The sequence below is a fragment of the Engystomops pustulosus genome, chromosome 11 (genome assembly GCF_040894005.1).
Source record: "Engystomops pustulosus chromosome 11, aEngPut4.maternal, whole genome shotgun sequence".
NCBI lineage: Eukaryota > Metazoa > Chordata > Amphibia > Anura > Leptodactylidae > Engystomops > Engystomops pustulosus.
The window spans coordinates 62658538-62677169 of NC_092421.1; the positions used below are offsets into that span (position 1 = coordinate 62658538).

The 18632-nt window shown below is 42.5% G+C and overlaps 2 protein-coding genes across 6 annotated transcripts in view; one reads left to right on the plus strand and one right to left on the minus strand.

Annotated features, from left to right (window-relative positions):
* The window catches only part of STN1 (STN1 subunit of CST complex), a 34354-nt gene extending 29124 nt beyond the window's left edge, over positions 1-5230 (plus strand). For 4 of the 5 annotated variants that reach the window (XM_072130930.1, XM_072130928.1, XM_072130929.1 and 1 more), the window contains exons 8-10: positions 25-138; positions 1012-1084; positions 4539-5226. In XM_072130930.1, the coding sequence (XP_071987031.1) occupies positions 25-138; positions 1012-1084; positions 4539-4696 (345 nt within the window). In that variant the 3' untranslated portion in view covers positions 4697-5226. Of the gene's footprint in view, positions 1-24; positions 139-1011; positions 1085-4538 lie in introns of all 5 variants that reach the window. The other variant, XM_072130927.1, reaches the window with a different exon arrangement.
* Positions 5231-5992: 762 nt separating this feature from the next.
* Positions 5993-18632, minus strand: part of LOC140106773 (alpha-2-macroglobulin-like) — a 67231-nt gene continuing 54591 nt past the window's right edge. Inside the window, exons 27-36 of the mRNA XM_072131397.1 lie at positions 18135-18209; positions 16370-16532; positions 15460-15671; positions 14692-14907; positions 13644-13768; positions 13423-13513; positions 13266-13334; positions 11337-11439; positions 10247-10291; positions 5993-6695 (exon numbers count right to left, since the gene is read on the minus strand). Coding sequence (XP_071987498.1) covers positions 6670-6695; positions 10247-10291; positions 11337-11439; positions 13266-13334; positions 13423-13513; positions 13644-13768; positions 14692-14907; positions 15460-15671; positions 16370-16532; positions 18135-18209 — 1125 coding nt within the window. The 3' untranslated portion in view covers positions 5993-6669. The remainder of the gene's footprint in view (positions 6696-10246; positions 10292-11336; positions 11440-13265; positions 13335-13422; positions 13514-13643; positions 13769-14691; positions 14908-15459; positions 15672-16369; positions 16533-18134; positions 18210-18632) is intronic.

Genomic DNA, 18632 nt, shown 5'->3' on the forward strand with positions numbered 1-18632 from the left:
ATCTTTCGTGCTTTCTATTTTTAGGAAGGTTCAAGTGTAACATCCAGAGAAATTCATAACGTATTTAAAGAAGCCATACGTCTCCTTCAGGACAAAGGCATCGTCTACCTGAAATCCCACAAGACAGGAGTTTATCAGGTCTAAGACTGAACTTGCAATTCTGTCCAAAATCAAGGATTGTAAGCCCAGCACACTGACATACTGGTGTGTGCCCCCTCTGGCGCCACGGTCCGTCTGATCCGTGCCCCTATTTGTTTGCAAGGACAGGGAAGTTGCACTCGGGGAGCTACCGGCCCACCTTTCTCTTAGCATTGTGGGTGCTGGGATATGGTGACGGATGAGAGTGGTGGCCACCTCTGCCGGCCGTAAGCTTTCCGAGCCCATGTAAACAAACAGGGGCACGGATCAGACGGACTGCGGCACGGGACATCAGAAGCGGACGCAGTTTGGTTTTTTTTTAAAAGCCCACCCCGGTCCTGCCCTAATTTATTCCTAGTCTCGGATATCCCCTTTAATTAGTCACTAACTTTGGAACAAAATGTACATAGATTCATAATACAGATGACAACAAACTTTGTCATATATCTTATTAAAGAAAGGTGCTTCTCTTGCCACTTACTTTGGCTCTTATCATCCTTCCCTACTTATCTGCTTTTCACTCTCGCTTGGTAGACAGAGTGAAAAGTCTATGGAGAAGGGAGGGCGAGGAGTGAGTCACAGCAGCTAGATGTCCACTCACACCACAGGAAAAAACAAATTATGAATTTTCACTTGCTAACAAAAAAACCAAGATATTACAGAGAAGTCAATGGGGGAGGGAGGAGTGTGTCTCATCTCAAGTATACAATCTCAATATTCAACTCTCCTCCTTTTAATAGATGTGACAACGATTCTTAATTCTGCAGATAATGTGTTTTTATGGGGTGGACTCCCTATTAATTACACTTCGGGGCACCTCAAGGTGATTAGGAATATTCAGAATTTCTATAAACTTGTATTTCAATCTTGTAGGTAACTGATCAAGACAAAGAGTTGCATAAACGAGTTCTGAGCATCATCCAGGAAGATTGCCGGAGACAGAGACGTAAGTATATATGTATGTGTGTATACAAATTCTGAAAACCTAATGGGGGGTGATATATCATTATTAGACTGGCTCCTTGGGAGAGTTCTATGTCTGTCTTTGGAGCTTTGCTTCCATTAAATTTTCTTATGCTCTATTTGAAGTCGGGGATTTGTTTTTCAAAAAGTTGCAAATAAGTAGCAAGATTCATAAAAAGTCCCAGCACGTACGCCAGCAGGTGACTGGAGAGACTATGCAACTTTTTATGAAACTTTTTAAAAAAATGAATTATGGAGCCTTTTTTATGCCAAAAAAAACACCAAAACCAATGATAAATAACCCCCGATATATCTGTACTACTACTATGAAGGAATCACAGTAATTTGTATCTATGGATGTCATCGCCACCTACTGACCTTTACTAGGTATTACTGGCAAATTAAGAGAGTAGATATTAAAGGGCTTTTTCCACAGAGAAAGTGCTGCGACCCACATAGATCACGAGAACAATGGGCTTGATGGGGTCCCAAGTACCTCCTGCGAACCCCTCGTCGTTCCGTCAGATCAATGGAGCAGACGGCCACACATTACCGTTCTGTTCCATTAATCTCATGGGAAAACCGCTTTAAGTGCAATATTATCAATGCTATGGGGGTTAAGATGGGGTTTGAGAGTTGAGGGTTTAAAGTTAGAACACAATGGGGCATATTTTACCGTGTCGCGCCAAATTCCCCCGGGTTTTTGGCGCACGCGATCGGATTGTGATGCATCGACGCCGGGTTTCAGGCGACAAAAAAACGGGAAGGGGGGTGCGTGGCCGTCGGAAAACCCGACGGATTCGGAAAAATCGCGCAATTTTTTTAAAAAAAAGTGTCGCTTGACACTCACATGCACACTGAATAGGATGGTGAACTCCGGCAGACCTCGGCGCAGTTGCGACAACTGCTAGACATTGGGTGCACGACCTTAGTGAATCGCCGGAAGACCCAAATCCTCGAAGGGGAACGCTCTGGATCGCAACAGGACCGGGTAAGTAAATGAGCCCCAATGTGGCCAAAGATTGAGTTATTTATGTTTATATGCTAGTTTATTCCCAAATATACTGTATTTTAATTGAATTGGGATTAGTTGTGGAAAGCACTGCCCACTTTTACATTTTGTGGACATGAACCCACCTGACATAATTGCCAATTTCTTGTTGGCATTGAACTGTAACTAAGTATCCTGGTACCTTTTAAGAGAGGTTGGGTCTATGGTTTCCATAAAGGCTATCATTAACACATGACCTATCTCCCAAGTTTTGGGATGTCAAAAGAGGGACAAAACTTGTGCCCTGCTGAAAACTTTCAGGCCCCTTGCCCTGCTCCTAACCCCATTTTTAACTGCCTGTATCTCTGGATTTGTAACTATATGGGGGTATAGCTGCAACATCAGGTTATATAGTTCTGTTACTATATGGGGGTATAGCTGTATCATCTGGTTATATAGATCTGTTACTATATGGGGGTATAGCAGCAACATCAAGTTATATACGGTAGTTCTGTTACTATATGGCGGTATAGCTGTATCATCCGGTTATATAGATCTGTTACTATATGGGGGTATAGCTGTATCATCCGGTTATATAGTTCTATATATGCGGCTATAACTGTATCATCTGGTTATATAGTTCTGTTACTATATGGGAGTATAGCTGTATCATCCGGTTATATAGATCTGTTACTATATGGGGGTATAGTTGTATCATCTGGTTATATAGATCTGTTACTATATGGGGGTATAGTTGTATCATCCGGTTATATAGATCTGTTACTATATGGGGGTGTAGCTGTATCATCCGGTTATATAGATCTGTTAGTATATGGGGGTGTAGCTGTATCACCCGGTTATATAGGTCTGTTACTATATGGGGGTATAGCTGTATCATCCAGGTATATATATATCTGTTACTATATGGGGGTACAGCTGTATCATCCGGTTATATAGTTCTGTTACTATATGGGGGGTACAGCTGTATCATCCGGTTATATAGTTCTGTATCTATATGGGGGTATAGCTGTATCATCCGGTTATATAGATCTGTTACTATATGGGGGTATAGCTGTATAATCGGGTTAAATAAATCTGTAACTATATGGGGGTATAGTTGTATCATCCAGTTATATAGATCTGTTACTATATGGGGGTATAGCTGTATCATCCGGATATATATAGATCTGTTTCTATATGGGGGTATAGCTGTATCATCCGGTTATATAGATCTGTTACTATATGGGGCTATAGCTGTATCATCTGGTTATATAGTTCTGTTACTATATGGGGGTATAGCTGTATCATCTGGATATATATAGATCTGTAACTATATGGGGGTGTAGCTCTATCATCCGGTTATATAGATCTGTAACTACAGTATATGGGGGTATAACTGTATCATCCGGTTATATAGATCTGTTTCTATATGGGGGTGTAGCTGTATCGTCCAGGTATATATATCTGTAACTATATGGGGGTATAGCTGTATCATCCGGTTATATAGATCTGTTACTATATGGGGGTACAGCTGTATCATCCGGTTATATAGTTCTGTTACTATATGTGGGTATAGCTGTATCACCCGGATATATAGATCTGTTACTATATGGGGGTATAGTTGTATCATCCGGTTATATAGATCTGTTACTATATGGGGGTATAGTTGTATCATCCGGTTATATAGATCTGTTGCTATATGGGGGTATAGCTGTATCATCCGGTTATATAGTTCTGTTACTATATGGCGGTATAGCTGTATCATCCGGTTATATAGATCTGTTACTATATGGGGGTATAGCTGTATCATCCGGTTATATAGATCTGTTACTATATGGGGGTATAGTTGTATCATCCGGTTATATAGATCTGTTACTATATGGGGGTATAGTTGTATCATCCGGTTATATAGATCTGTTACTATATGGGGGTATAGCTGTATCATCCGGTTATATAGATCTGTTACTATATGGGGGTATAGTTGTATCATCCGGTTATATAGATCTGTTACTATATGGGGGTATAGCTGTATCATCCGGTTATATAGATCTGTTACTATATGGGGGTATAGTTGTATCATCCGGTTATATAGATCTGTTACTATATGGGGGTATAGTTGTATCATCCGGTTATATAGATCTGTTACTATATGGGGGTATAGCTGTATCATCCGGTTATATAGATCTGTTACTATATGGGGGTATAGCTGTATCATCCGGTTATATAGATCTGTACCTATATGGGGGTATAGCTGTATCATCCGGTTATATAGATCTGTACCTATATGGGGGTATAGCTGTATCATCCGGTTATATAGATCTGTACCTATATGGGGGTACAGCTGTATCATTCGGTTATATAGATCTGTTACTATATAGGGATATAGTTGTATCACCTGGATGTGTCTATATCTGCCCTCTAATGCAGTCGTCTTCTCCCACATTAGATGCTGATAAAGGCTGCCACTTTCTCCACATCCTCACTTGTGCGCAGCAGATCTCTGGCTCCAGCGTCAATGACACCGTACTGCAGCGTGTTATCGACACTCTCGAAAGGAACAGCGACATTGTAAGCACCATGGAAAAATATTACACCTCATTCTGATGGAAATCACCGACGGGAGAAGAGACGTCCAACGCTGTATTCACTGAACTGTACGTGGCCATGGAGATCCAGGATGAGCGTCTTGGTTATAGACATCACACAATAATAGAGATGGGCTGCACTAAAATATTTATCTCGTATATAAAATTTCAAGATAACCTTTAACTACATCAAAACTAAATTGGGAGAAACGTGTGTGATTTTTAGTAATTTTGTCACTGTGTGACAGGAGGTTGTTATATTATCAGCAGTAACTGTATGAAGAAGCCCAGAGCCCGAGATGATGGTCCAGACAGAAATGTGGGGGGTGTCGGAGAGGAGTCATCATGAGATCACATGACCACAATGCAGGGAGGCATCTTCGGATATATACAAATAAATAAGGGAATAATGGCAAAAATGTACATATCGGGGGGTGGGGGTGGGGGGTAAACTACGATTTTCCTTGTTGCTTTACCCAATTTAATATAGACCCCAGCTCTGATTTCTATTTGCATTGGATAAATCTTATGAACACTTTTATATTTTTTCTACAAATGGAATTATATATGATAAATAAATGTATTGGTAATATAAATATATTCATATAGTCTTCATCTATCCATGTATTCATCATCATCATCCCCTCATCTTCAGTCACCCTAACTGTAGGAGGGCACATTTTTTTTAGTTGAAGTTTTGAATCACAACCTTTTGGGGTACAGAATTTTTGGATTAACTTTTAACTGGGCAATTTTTTTTAAAAAAAATTTTATTTACGGAATTCACCATGTGGTAACATGATAATTTTCAGTCATCCTTACTGTAGGAGGGCTTGTTTTTGTAAGATGAGTTGATTTTTTTGTAATGACACCATGGGGCACATTTACTTACCCAACCGACGGAGTTCACAGTAAGTGCATTGTCCGACCGGAATGCCCTATGCCGTGATTCACTAATATCGTGCCCCCGATATCCTGCATGTGTTTCTTCCCCGCTCAGGTCCCACGGAGTTCACCTTCTTCTTCCCGGTGCATGTAAGTGCTTGATCTTGCGACACAATTTGAAAGTTATATCCCGTGCTCAGTCCAAATCAGTCGGATGGTCCGACGGCCCTCCCCGCTTTCTGTTGCATGAAAGCCGGCGCCGGTGCGGCAAAATCCGATCGTGTGCGACACAATCCCCTGCTAAATACCTGTCCCTGCGGCGCAAATCCCGAAAAAGTCAGAAGTCCAAAGAAAATGCGATACGCATAAGCCCCCATGTCTACTGACCCATAAATGGAGGGGAGATTGGAAAACATTGCAATTCTAACACTATTTTTTAGGTTTTTTAATTTATGGTGTTCACCATGCAATATAATAACATAACACTCTAGTGCAATCCTTACCGTATATATATATGAGAAGATCCAGAGCAGTACTAACAAGGGAAAAGCTGGGTGCACAGCCGTAGGTTCTGTGGCATATACACAATAATACGTTCAAGAATAGGCAGCACTCCGGATTGTTGTAGAAAAATAGGGTGACACTTTATTCCATTGCGAAGTTTCGGTGACAGCGTTCATCTTATTCTTGAACGTTTATATATATCTTCTAAGAAAAAGCTTCTACATGATGAAAGCACATTGCTTAGCCCTATGTTTTGATGATCAAGATTTTTCCTTTTTTTAAAAAATGTATTTAGTACCACAGAGACGAAATATTTTGTTACAAATGTAGACCAGGACATGACAACCCATGAGCAATTAGAAGAGGAATAAAAGAGGAACATCACAGTCACAGAAAGAGAAATCTGGAGCTGTAATTTTATATATTTACTAAAACTAAAATGTCATGGAAGTCCATGGGTCTTCTTCAGTTCTTTAGTCCACTAGATCTTTATAAACCACCATATAATAGATACGTAATAGATAGTTTGCTTTACTAGGATCCTCTATTCCCTTATGCAGCCTCACTGATGCGGATTCTTCCATCGTCTGCTTCCCAGCCACACTACTGGGCGCTCTGTGTTCCTCCTCCTGTAAATAAAAGGAGAGTCATCATCATATCAAACATGAGATTATATAATCATAAAACAACCACCAGAAATCAGAAAAGGCAATTAAATCCCAGGGGACAATAGTTGTTGAGGGATGAGGTGGAGCCTCGTAGGTGGAGGATACCCTTCCAATCACCATGTACCAGACCTAGTGTAGGTACAGGGGGCATCGTGGAGAGAGAGGGGAGTATTACAGTAGTGTACACAATCCCGTAAATTCCGGGTTGGATGTCGGAGAAGAGTGGAGGTAAGAGAAGAGTTTTAGTCTCTATGGTCCTCCTTTAAGCGCCGTTTCCACAAGTTAGTGTCACAAGAGGAGAACCAAGGAGACCAAAGCTGCTTAAAACTGCGGTGTTTCCTCTTGTTGTAGACACACAGTCCCTCTAATCTAGCCAATTGAGATATCTTGCATATCCAGTGCCCTAATGAGGGGGTATTGGGTTGGAGCCAGTGGGGTTAAATGGAACCTATCATCAGGGCTTGGTCTATTCTCTATAACCTGCTATCTCTCAGCTAACTCCCTCCTTGACCCCCTACAATCTGGCTTCCGCTCTATCTATTCCACTGAAACTGCTCTTTCTAAAGTCTCCAATGATCTCCTCACTGCAAAATCCAAAGGTGACTATTCTCTCCTTATTCTCCTGGATCTATCGGCAGCGTTCGATACTGTGGACCACCAGCTGCTCCTTAGGATGCTTCACTCCATTGGCCTAAAGGACACTGCACTCTCTTGGTTTTCTTCCTATCTCTCTGACCGCACTTTCAGTGTCTCCTTTTCTGGATCTTTCTCTTCTCATCTTCCTCCCAGTGTCGGGGTTCCTCAGGGTTCAGTCCTAGGTCCTCTTCTCTTCTCTCTCTATACTGCCCCCATTGGACAAACCATCAGCAGATTTGGTTTCCAGTATCATCTTTATGCTGATGACACCCAGCTATAAACTTCTGCACGTAACATCAGCCCTGCCTTAATCCAGAACACTAGTGACTGTCTCTCTGCTGTCTCTAACATCATGTCCTCTCTCATGTCCTCGTAATCTTTCTAAGACTGAACTTCTTGTCTTTCCACCATCTACTAACCAGACCAACCCTGACCTCTCCATCTCGGTCTGTGGGATCACTATAGCACTGAGGCAGCAGGCCCGCTGTCTTGGGGTTGTGCTGGACTCTGACCTCTCCTTTTCACCATATATTCAATCTCTTGCTCGCTCTTGCCGGATGCATCTCAGAAACATCTCCAGTTTCTGGCCGTTTCTGACATTTGAAACTTCTAAAATGCTAATTGTTGCACTTATTCACTCTCGACTAGACTACTGTAACTCCCTACTAATCGGTCTTCCACTCTCTAAACTCTCTCCTCTTCAATCTATTCTTAATACAGCAGCCAGGCTCGTCTTTCAGGCCAAACGCTACACGGAGGCCTCCAGTTTGTGCCAATCACTGCACTGGCTGCCTGTCTCCTTCCGTATTCACTTTAAAATAATAACCCTAATACACAAAGCTATGAATAATGCTGCACCTCCCTATCTCTCTTCCCTCATCTCTATCGCCCTTCCCGTGCTCTTTGATCTGCCAGTGACATTAGATTAATCTCTACCTTAATTCGAACCTCCCATGCACGTATCCAGGACTTTTCCCGAGTTGCACCAATTCTCTGGAATGCCCTTCCCCAGACTTTGAGACTAATGCCCACCCTCCAAAGCTTCAAACGTGCTCTTAAAACCCATCTCTTTAGGCAAGCCTATCACACTCGCTAACTGCTTGAAATGTCAACTCTCCCTTTACTAATCCATCCTATGTCCCATCTCCCATCTTTTATCTGGCAAACAGCTGATATATACCGAGCTCCAGGCTTTTCTGCAGTCTTTTTCACCTAGGACCCTGTAAATAAGATGGCGGCTGATGGCTGGTTCAAGCAGCAACATCGTTGTTTAGTAAATTATTTATTAAATTATTTTATATTGTTCCCTTATAAAGAATGGCTGGACCATTATACAACCTCTTGTGTCACCCCCTCATCCTCATAGACTGTAAGCTCTTGTGTCACCCCCTCATCCTCATAGTCTGTAAGCTCTTGTGTCACCCTCTCATCCTCATAGTCTGTAAGCTCTTGTGTCACCCTCTCATCCTCATAGACTGTAAGCTCTTGTGTCACCCCCTCATCCTCATAGACTGTAAGCTCTTGTGTCACCCCCTCATCCTCATAGTCTGTAAGCTCTTGTGTCCCCCCCTCATCCTCATAGACTGTAAGCTCTTGTGTCACCCCCTCATCCTCATAGTCTGTAAGCTCTTGTGAGCAGGGCCCTCACTCCTATTGTTCTATATGACTGTTTGTTCTTTGTAATGTAATATAGTTGTATATGTCCCCTATGATTTGTAAAGCGCTACGGACCTCATTTTCACTAAAGACAGATTACAGAAGCCCATGACACCTGCAGTGCAAAAATGCCTCTTTGCCTTTTCTAAGCATTTGCATTACAATATAATTGTGTGCTATAACTTACTCTTACATCCTGACAAAATCCTGGGGTAGTCACAGGGGCTGGGCTCTGGTTTGGATGCATTTCAAAAAACAACATGTGACTTGTCTGAGCTGCAGGCTGCCTCCATCTTTGTGCTCCTGTACAGCTCTGTCCCTCCCCCCACTGATGTCATCTCACCAGGCTGTGACCTCTGAGAAGGAGGAGGAGCGCTGTACAGGAGCACAAAGGTGGGGGCCAAGCTCTGAGGAGTGAGTAACACAGACAAGTCACATGTTGTTTTTTGAAATGCATCCATACCAAAGCCCAGCCCCTGTGACTACCCCAGGATTTTGTCAGGGAGCAAGGTAAGTTATAACACACAATTATATTGTAATGCAAATGCTTATAAAAGGCAGAAAGGCATCTGTGCACTGCAGGTGTCATGGGCTTCTGCAATCTGTCTTTAGTGAAAATGAGGTCCCTTTAAGATTTGGTCATTAGTGAAAGGGACCATAACTCGTCTGGAATACAACTTAGATTGCGTAAGTTTGGTGATGAGTAAGAAGCACGAGGAACCTGAGCAGATTCTCTGAATCAATCTACCATTTGGTCCCATAAAGGCCTGATTATGTCACAGTCCCACCTTAAGTGAAGATAATAACCTACAGCCAGCAAGTCTATAGAACATCATTCAACATTTTGTGAAGAAAATATGGCGTCTTGTACAATCTACTCCCATACGATTGAATGAAGCCACAGGACACATGCTGGACATGCCACTCCACCTGCTAATGGGAACGGGGTCCCCATCCACCGAATTGCCGGGAGGCCATTCCGTTATCCTAGCAGGCAGACACTCGCCCATCACATTGTTATCTCCTGTCTACAGGGTCGGGCATAACCATTAATGGTGGTGCAACCCCTTTATGCATGCATAAATCTCTATATATCAAGCCAACTTGGGTGGTCCCATGCAGCTGGAAAGAGAAATCAAAGCATGAATCCAATTTTGTCTTCCCCTCCTATAGTCACACTTCTTTAGACACCAATTCAGTTGTGATCTGCATCTCCTCACCATAGTTACTGCATGGGTGATAGTATTTGGTCACAGCAATGTCATCTGGAAGATATAAAATGACAATAGTAATAGCAGATATAGTTCATACATAGTTATACAATGAGGGTCCTGTCTGAGTCTTTATATAGAGTCTGGTGTATGTTTATATGGCTGGGGGAGGGGTCATACTGTATTTTTGGGATACAAATGCTGCAGGCTGTAGGTTTGTTTTATATATTGTATTTTTTGGACTATAAGGTGCACAAAAAATCCTTTGATTTTCTCAGAAATCAAAGGTGCGCCTCATAGCCCAGTGCACCTTATATATGAACCGTACTTACAGACAACAGCTGCCTTGAGCTGTGCACAGGTCTGCCACCTGCTGATCATTCATCTTTATAATCAGGTGCGCCTTATAGTCCAGTGCGCCTTATATATGAACCGTACTTACAGACAACAGCTGCCTTGAGCTGTGCACAGGTCTGCCACCTGCTGATCATTCATCTTTATAATCAGGTGCGCCTTATAGTCCAGTGCGCCTTATATATGAACCGTACTTACAGACAACAGCTGCCTTGAGCTGTGCACAGGTCTGCCACCTGCTGGTCATTCATCCTTATAATCAGATGCGCCTTATAGTCCAGTGCGCCTTATATATGAACTTGGACATTTAAGCAGGCATTTATTGATGGTGTGCCTTATAATCCTGTGCGCCTTATAGTCCGAAAAATACGGTAATATATCAGGATACAGATTCCATGGGGGGCATTTATCATGGCTTGTTTGCCAGTTTTGTGACATACAAGCCACGAAAAAGTTGCAATTACTGGCATACAACTACCACCCCCAACACTACCCTCATGCCAAGTGGGGTCAGTTGACTCGGATGGGGACGCCCTTGCCTAGTGCATTTGCTATAACTGGTGCCAGGCCTGAATTCAAACAGGGCCAAATCCTATATCAGGCGGATGCCCATGGGGTATCATGACTGACGGAATACATTCCCCCTCTGTATATTTCCTTTAATATTTCCTGGGTTTCTCTAATGAATAGTTGGACACCAATTCTCCGGGAAGTGACCTTGTATATGAAAATCGCTGGTGATTACCCGTCTCGTAGTAATCTAGAATGGTTGCGGTAGCGGCCTGAAGGTTTCCAACTGGAATCTCTTGTTCCACTGAGAATGTGAAGATCTGTATATGTTTATTAAGCTGATACAAGAGAAGAAATTACAAGTAAGTGATGAAACATTACATTTCTTTACATTCTAGGCTATAAATTATTATAAGCATTTTTTTAGGGTTAAATCTAATTAATCCTTTAGGGCAATAAACCTGAGCCACACTAAATGTATGACTTAGGATTTATACTGGGGTGCCGAAATTTCAAAGATGGGTGGTTTACCTGGGCTTATATGGAAATAGTCAAGTTTAACGGGGTCTTCCCACTAAGCAAGTTAGGCTATATCCACAGGATAGGAAGGGGTCTCAGTGATGGGACCCCCACGGATCACAAGAACAGGAGTACAATGTTGACCCACAACTATCAGAAACTGTGGATAGGGTCTAACTTGCTTTGTGGGAAAACCCCTTTTAAGTTTCTCCTTTAAAGGGGTATACCCGTCTTGACATTCACAATTCAGCTGATATACATATATACATTTCTTCGTATATGTACGTGCGTAAAGATTATTTTTCCATAAATGAAGCCATGTTATCTCTGGAAATAAGATAGTTGCCCTTAGATATGACCTCCCCTTACCCAACCACCTAGGCTCAGGGTTCATTACTACAGGATAGCTGTGCCAAAAAATTTGCAATCCCTCAAGCAGCGGCGGTCGTATCCAAGGATAACTAACTTGTTTTGAAGAGACAACATGGACACATTTATTGGATATTATCTTCACACAGGTTTTTTTTAATAACATCCAGTTGAATAAATGTACGTATGTAAATTACATGGCATGATGCGCGGCAGTCACCACCACCCTATGGAGCGAGCAGGTGGTCCGGGGAAGAGGCAGTGCCTCGGACCGCCCCTCATGAATACATCGGACAGCTTTGCGAGCTGTCTGACAATTACATTGTACCCCGCCACAGTGTTAGATAGCGCTACCAGAGGTTTCCGGTAATGCTATCTTTCTAACACTGCGGCGTTTGTTCAAGCACTAGGAGCTGCTTACTTTAGTAAGGAGCCCCTAGTGCCGAAATTTTAGGTGACAGGTTCTCTTTAAAGGAGTATTCAAGGAATAAACATAATTCATATTCAAATGAGTCATTAAAATATAAGCTAATATGTAATTAGTTGGCATTTAAAATTTTGCTCCCCTAAGCAGAAAAATGCCGTGGTCATACACTATAATGGAGTATTAAAATGCTACTGGCCCTTTAATCAGTCCTGTGACTTTGTCCCTGTGCAGGATACACAGGACAGAAGATGGCCGCTGGTAACATGTCCATAGTGATCAGCACTATGTTTGGCTGTAGTCGGTTGATTGCAGTGCATCCAGTATGGCTCGGTGACGTGCTGGCAGTTACACACATCATTACTATAGTAACAGAGCGGGACAGTCACAGGGAGAAGACCATAAAAAGGAAGAGATGTTGCTGAGAACTGAGGGATCATGGGAGTTGTAGTTGTAGATGATGGCCATGGAGATAACTCCACGTACTTTAGAAAGACCATAAAATTTTGTGAATCAATATTTAAGCTCCGTTTTGTGATTAATGACATTGAATTTTTTTATTTTATATTTATGGCATTATGGGTTTTTGTATCAGACATTCATATTCCCGGAATACCCCTTTAAGGCACAAACTATTGTGGCCAATATATGTAGAGGTGACAAATACAAATAACCCTTTTACACTGACAATATAGAGATATTGCACATGGACACAACACCATAAGGAAAGTATGTTTACTACCTGCTGTGTACACTGCACAGGGTACGGATAGTAGTGAATGGGATAGAAACTGTGATATAACAGGGATATAAACTCCAGAAAACCCCATGACACTAATGAAATATTCTCACCCTCTCATAGTATACAATGACTTTATTGTGATGCGGCTCTGCCCTGCTGATCGCAGTTTGTCTCTGTAGCTGGAGGGATACAAGTGAAAATGATTGGGTTAATAAAATAAAACGAATAAACTGTATATTGGGAAGATATTGTGTCCTCTTGCTGTACCTCTCTGACAGATGACTTCACCGGGGTGTATCCTGATGGGAGCTTGATTTCTACCAGCGCCATATTGGAGGCCACTCTCTTGCCAATGTAGCTGTGAGAATAGATAGAATTGTACATATATATTATTTTTCCAAAACCTCATCCTCCATAAAGACTGTTGGATGCAACAAAAGTGGCATTGGGGCACAATACATGTTGGATTTCTAGTCTGTACATCTCACCTAACATTGACATTGATGTTAAAAGATTTTAGAGACTGCACAGTACAGATCTCTGGCGCTGTAGAGACCGAAATGGTGAATGGTGAGTCTCCCTCAGGATGTGGCACATTGTACTTCAGGTTAGTCTGTAAAAGAAATGGGGAACCACACAATAACAATGGAGAAAGGTGAGGAAATCGGAAAACCGAAAATTCTTTTAAGGGGTTTTCCCATCAAACAAGTTAGGCCTTATCAGGATCTCCCACAGATCATGAGAACGGGAGGTCTGAGGTAACTCAGTCAGACCCCTCACTCTCCCTTAGATGAGTGGAGGCCGCACATGTCCATTCTGCTCCAGTCATCTCTATAGAGCTGATGGAGATGGCCGAGTGCTGCAGAATGCCCATGATCAGCTGTCTGCTCCATTCATCTCTGAGAGCAACGAGGAGTCCGACGGAGATGCCTCAGCTCCCCCATTCTCATGATCATCATTGAGACCCCCACCAATCAGCAAGTTAGACTCTATACTGTGGATAGAGCCTAACTTCTTCAAGGGGTTTTCCTGAAATGCAATTGTTTAAGGCTGTTGCCAATAATTGTACAGGGAGGTAAACTTAATGTTATAGCCATTCATTTTTTGGCGGCATGACTACTAGATAATAGACTGGTCCAACCAGAGACAGGTTTTCAAAAATCATGATCCAGCTTTACTGTGAAAACCAGTTCTATAAGTTCCGTGCGCTGACTGATTGTGCTACTAAAGATTGAAAACCAATTTACTTTATTCATATACCTTCAAGTTGGACAATGCAATAATAATAGTTATAATAATTCCTTTATTTGTATAGTGCACACAGATTAGGCAACGCTGCACAGAGCTTGAAAATCGTACACTAAAGACACAACATGCACCTCACTAAGGTGACAGCTCGGCTATAGCCAGCTAACAACTTGGCCATTTTTCTGGATTCTATGTAGCCCTGTTATCAAACACCAAGAACAGAATTATCTTTTATGTGATTTTAGGTATAACATTACATCAGTGATGGACAATTTTGTAGCTCCTTACCTGTAGATACACACATCCAGGTCCGCTGACAGTAGCCGTGTATTCTCCAGGAACTTTAGGCAGAGGAACCTTCTGCAGGAGGAGACGATTAGAGTCTTCTACATCAAATTTTGCAACTGGAGCATTGTCCAATGTCAATGTGACCGCTCTAGGATCGTCATGGCTGACAGTAAGAGAACCATAGAGAGAGAGCGCATCAAGAGCAACAACCGTGTCCTGGTTAATAAAAAAAACAATGGAGTTGAGGTTAATGTTGAGGTTGACCGCTCTTACAAAACTAAGATCTCTTGGGAGAGGAAACCTTAAGGTCGTGCAACCATATGCCATCTAATGCAGCCACGCCTCTCGACAGGTTGTGTGGTGGTAACTTTTAGGATGGCATAAACGATAGGGTTGCCCAATGTTTATTTTCTTACCCCTGCTCTGGCAAAGATGGAAAACCATTTAAGGCTGGTCTTCTGGTTGTTGGAAATGATTATTACTACTAAGACTATGGGGCACATTTACTAAGGGTCCGAATAGCGCATTTTCTTCGGGTTCCCCGACTTTTTACCGCTTTGCCCTGAATTGCCCCGGGTTTTTGTCACTAGCGATCGGAAGATCTGAATCCTTGTCGGACAGCGCACAGCGGGAATCGGAACGGGTATCTAATAGTACAGGTCAGCATTTAAATGTATTTTCAGACGCCTAAGTTACCATAGTGCCCCATAATCCTATTGTAAATCTGATGTAATAAGAAAAAGGATCACATGTGGTTGTGAAGTCTACCTGAGTAGATGAAAACCCTCCTGTCGGGTTTTGCTGCTCCATGAGCCAGGTGACAACTTTGGTGGCGGCAGTCAGATCTTCAGCGGTTAAATCGGGTTTCCATAACATGGACAGCAGTACGTAAGAGGTCATCTCCACTTCTATAGATGCAGCTCTTCTGTGATGGATGGAATCATCTGATAATTCTGGACGATGCCAACTGACTGTTCCATCTGAAATATGAAGAAAATAACATGTTTTGTATCTTTAACACGTCCTATCGCTATTAAGGATTCTAGCAGATCTTAGCAGATGCTAGCTGGATGTATGAATCACATGACCTTAGCCACTTAGTGACAGCCAAAAAGGCACATTTCATTTATGGTGATCTGTGAGGAGACATAGGGTAGACTACCGTCTAATGACAGCCAGGCTCCCTCTTCAGAAAAAGTTTCTGATAGTGTGTAATATAGAAGAATTGAAGCTGGTAAATAAGTCTTATACACACATGATGACCACAGCTTGGAGGCAGGCACACGTGCTATGCGCATCACTCCCAAAAACAACTGTGAGCTCACTGTCGGACATTGCTGGTGGGGGCCCCGGGGAGCGTGCCCTTGGAACCCTTCCTATAATCTGTCCCTGCACATCTTTGCTTCTGGGTCAACAAAGAACAGCAGTGTCAGTATGGCAATATGTTTACAACGGTAAAAAGGTTGTAATCACAATCATGGGAATTGGGTATAATATATGGATAAGGATGTCAAGAATATATGACAGAAAAATCTGCTTTGTTTTTTTCATCATGGAGCCTGCAACCAAAATGCGTGACTGATACATCACAGTTTTGTTTCGGACAGATGTAAGCTGCCATTCATCGACACAAGAGGAGTCAAGGCCGCCTGGTGCCTTAGATATCACAGCCGTTCACCTTTCTTAATGGCCTTTTCTTCCAGGGATTGCAGGAGACGAGAGCGGAGATCCATTCTTCCCGCAAGAGTAAAGGCGTAAGCCATCAGCGCTTGTGTATATACGTTATTTTCCTCGTTCAGGGCGCTCTCCAGGCAGAATAACGCATTTTGGACTACCACATCCTATGGCGAAAAGGTTTTCACTTATTTGGCCACTCTCTAGAGAACAATCATTCAGGTTTATGGAATTACAATGTTACTAAGCTTTATCACTGCAAAAGCTGAAGATGCCAATATTGAGCCTGTAAGACATTGTAGGGAACCTATCAGCAGTTTTGATCATACACAAAAGCCCTAGAGGTCTGTGTAACTATACTTTTGTTCATGTTGGACTGTGAAAAATGCATTTATATTCCAGAATTGTAGCTGGGACAATAAGAGTGTGTCCTCTTATTTCTGAATTCAAACAGCTACCCAGCCCATCCCCTCTGATCTAATATCTAATCAAAAACCTGCAACTGCTCTTACTCAGATCAGAGGGGAGGGGCTATTCTGTGTTCTGTGAAGAGATCTCACACACCAGTACATCGGGTCCAGTTACAATCCTGGAATACAAATGTATCTTTCACAGTCCGTCTTCTTCTAACAACACACAGGCATGATTACGCATATCTATGGGTCAATACAATCTGCAACTTTGTTTGGTCAAAATTTTAAACTCTGTCACCATTGTAGTTCCATTTTGAACACATAACTTTTCCAGAACTTCTTCCATTGATTGTTCTGACCCATTTTTGGACTCGGTTTGCAGCTGGCAGGGAGAAGCGAGTGCCAGTGCCCACTGACTTACCGGTGATAGAATACTGTGGTTTAATATCTATGGATTTTTTTATGATAAACATAAGATAAAGTTTTGGATGGGAAAACCGCTATATTCACATATGCAACACTCCTGCCAATACATAGGCAGGCTGGTAGTTGCGAATAGCGCCCTCTCTGGTTCAGGAGAAGTTAGGGGGAGTAGCGAACCCTCTATGAAGGTTCTAGAGCCTGGACATTATGTAATAGCAGCTGTAGACTCTGCCTGGAAAGGCAATAGTTAAATAGGTGTAATGTGTTATCCAATCAGTTGGCTGTATCGCAAACTGGAGTGTGATTGGAGAGGTGCTAACACATGACCAAGAGGAGTATAAAACCCCTGTGCAGTGGGAGCACACCTTTAGTGCTGTCACAGAAACCAATCCCAGGAACGGATCCAGGAGACTAACCCCAGAGCTGCAGCTTCCACAGTTTGGACACAGCTCCATCTCAGTTATCCCAGCCTCCATCTACTACCAGGCTGGTGCGCTATTCCTGCGGACCACTCTCCAGGACCACTCCGGTACCAGAATCCAAATCTGATGTTTGACCGTTTTGGCCCATTGCCTGCTACCTGTTGTTCAACAAAGAACCGTGAGTTGATTTGTACAACTTTGCCTCTGTCTGATCCCTGGATACGGCTGTTACCATCACAGGCTACCTATCCATTACCCAGGGGCTTATCCTACAGACACTCAGTGATTGCCCCAGGGAAAACCAGTACATCAGTCTCCCCCTCCATATTTCTTGCACACACCACCTGCTGGAGACCTGCCAGGCTGTAGGACAGCTCTCCAATCCCCATACCAAGCACCGTGACATCAGCTTGCCCTAGGCCGCAACCGCCAGCCACTCCAGTATTCTGGGCCCCAGCTGCCTCCAGGCCCTAAGAAAAGGCTAGGCCCCGGTGGGGGATGTTGCACATACCTGTGTAGATAATGCATATTCCAGTAAGGCTATGGTGATGTATGCGGACAATGTGACTTCATCATCTACCCCACCCTACAGGAAAAAAAAAAGTAATCCTTAGATCAAACTATAATACATTGTATTTCCAGAGCTCTTTATATTCAGTATACAGATGGTATTTTTTAAGATTGACACATAAATGGTAAATATATCATGTACACTTTAAAATCGTAACCCCAGTCAAAAAATTTTTTGTGTCTGTGACAATTGGATTTTAAAAATGTTGGATTGTCATTAAAACCAAGATTAGCAATAATGATTAATTAGAGACACCTTTGACAACTTTTAATGCTGATCATTGTATCCTGGGGCTAAAGTACAGTAAATTACCAACATCCAGAGGGCGGGTTGTAACTAGGGGTCAGCTGTAAGACGGGTGTCCTTAAGTAGGGGACCGCCTGTATAAAATATAATGGGGCACATTTACTAAGGGTCTGAATGCCGCATTTTCGTGGG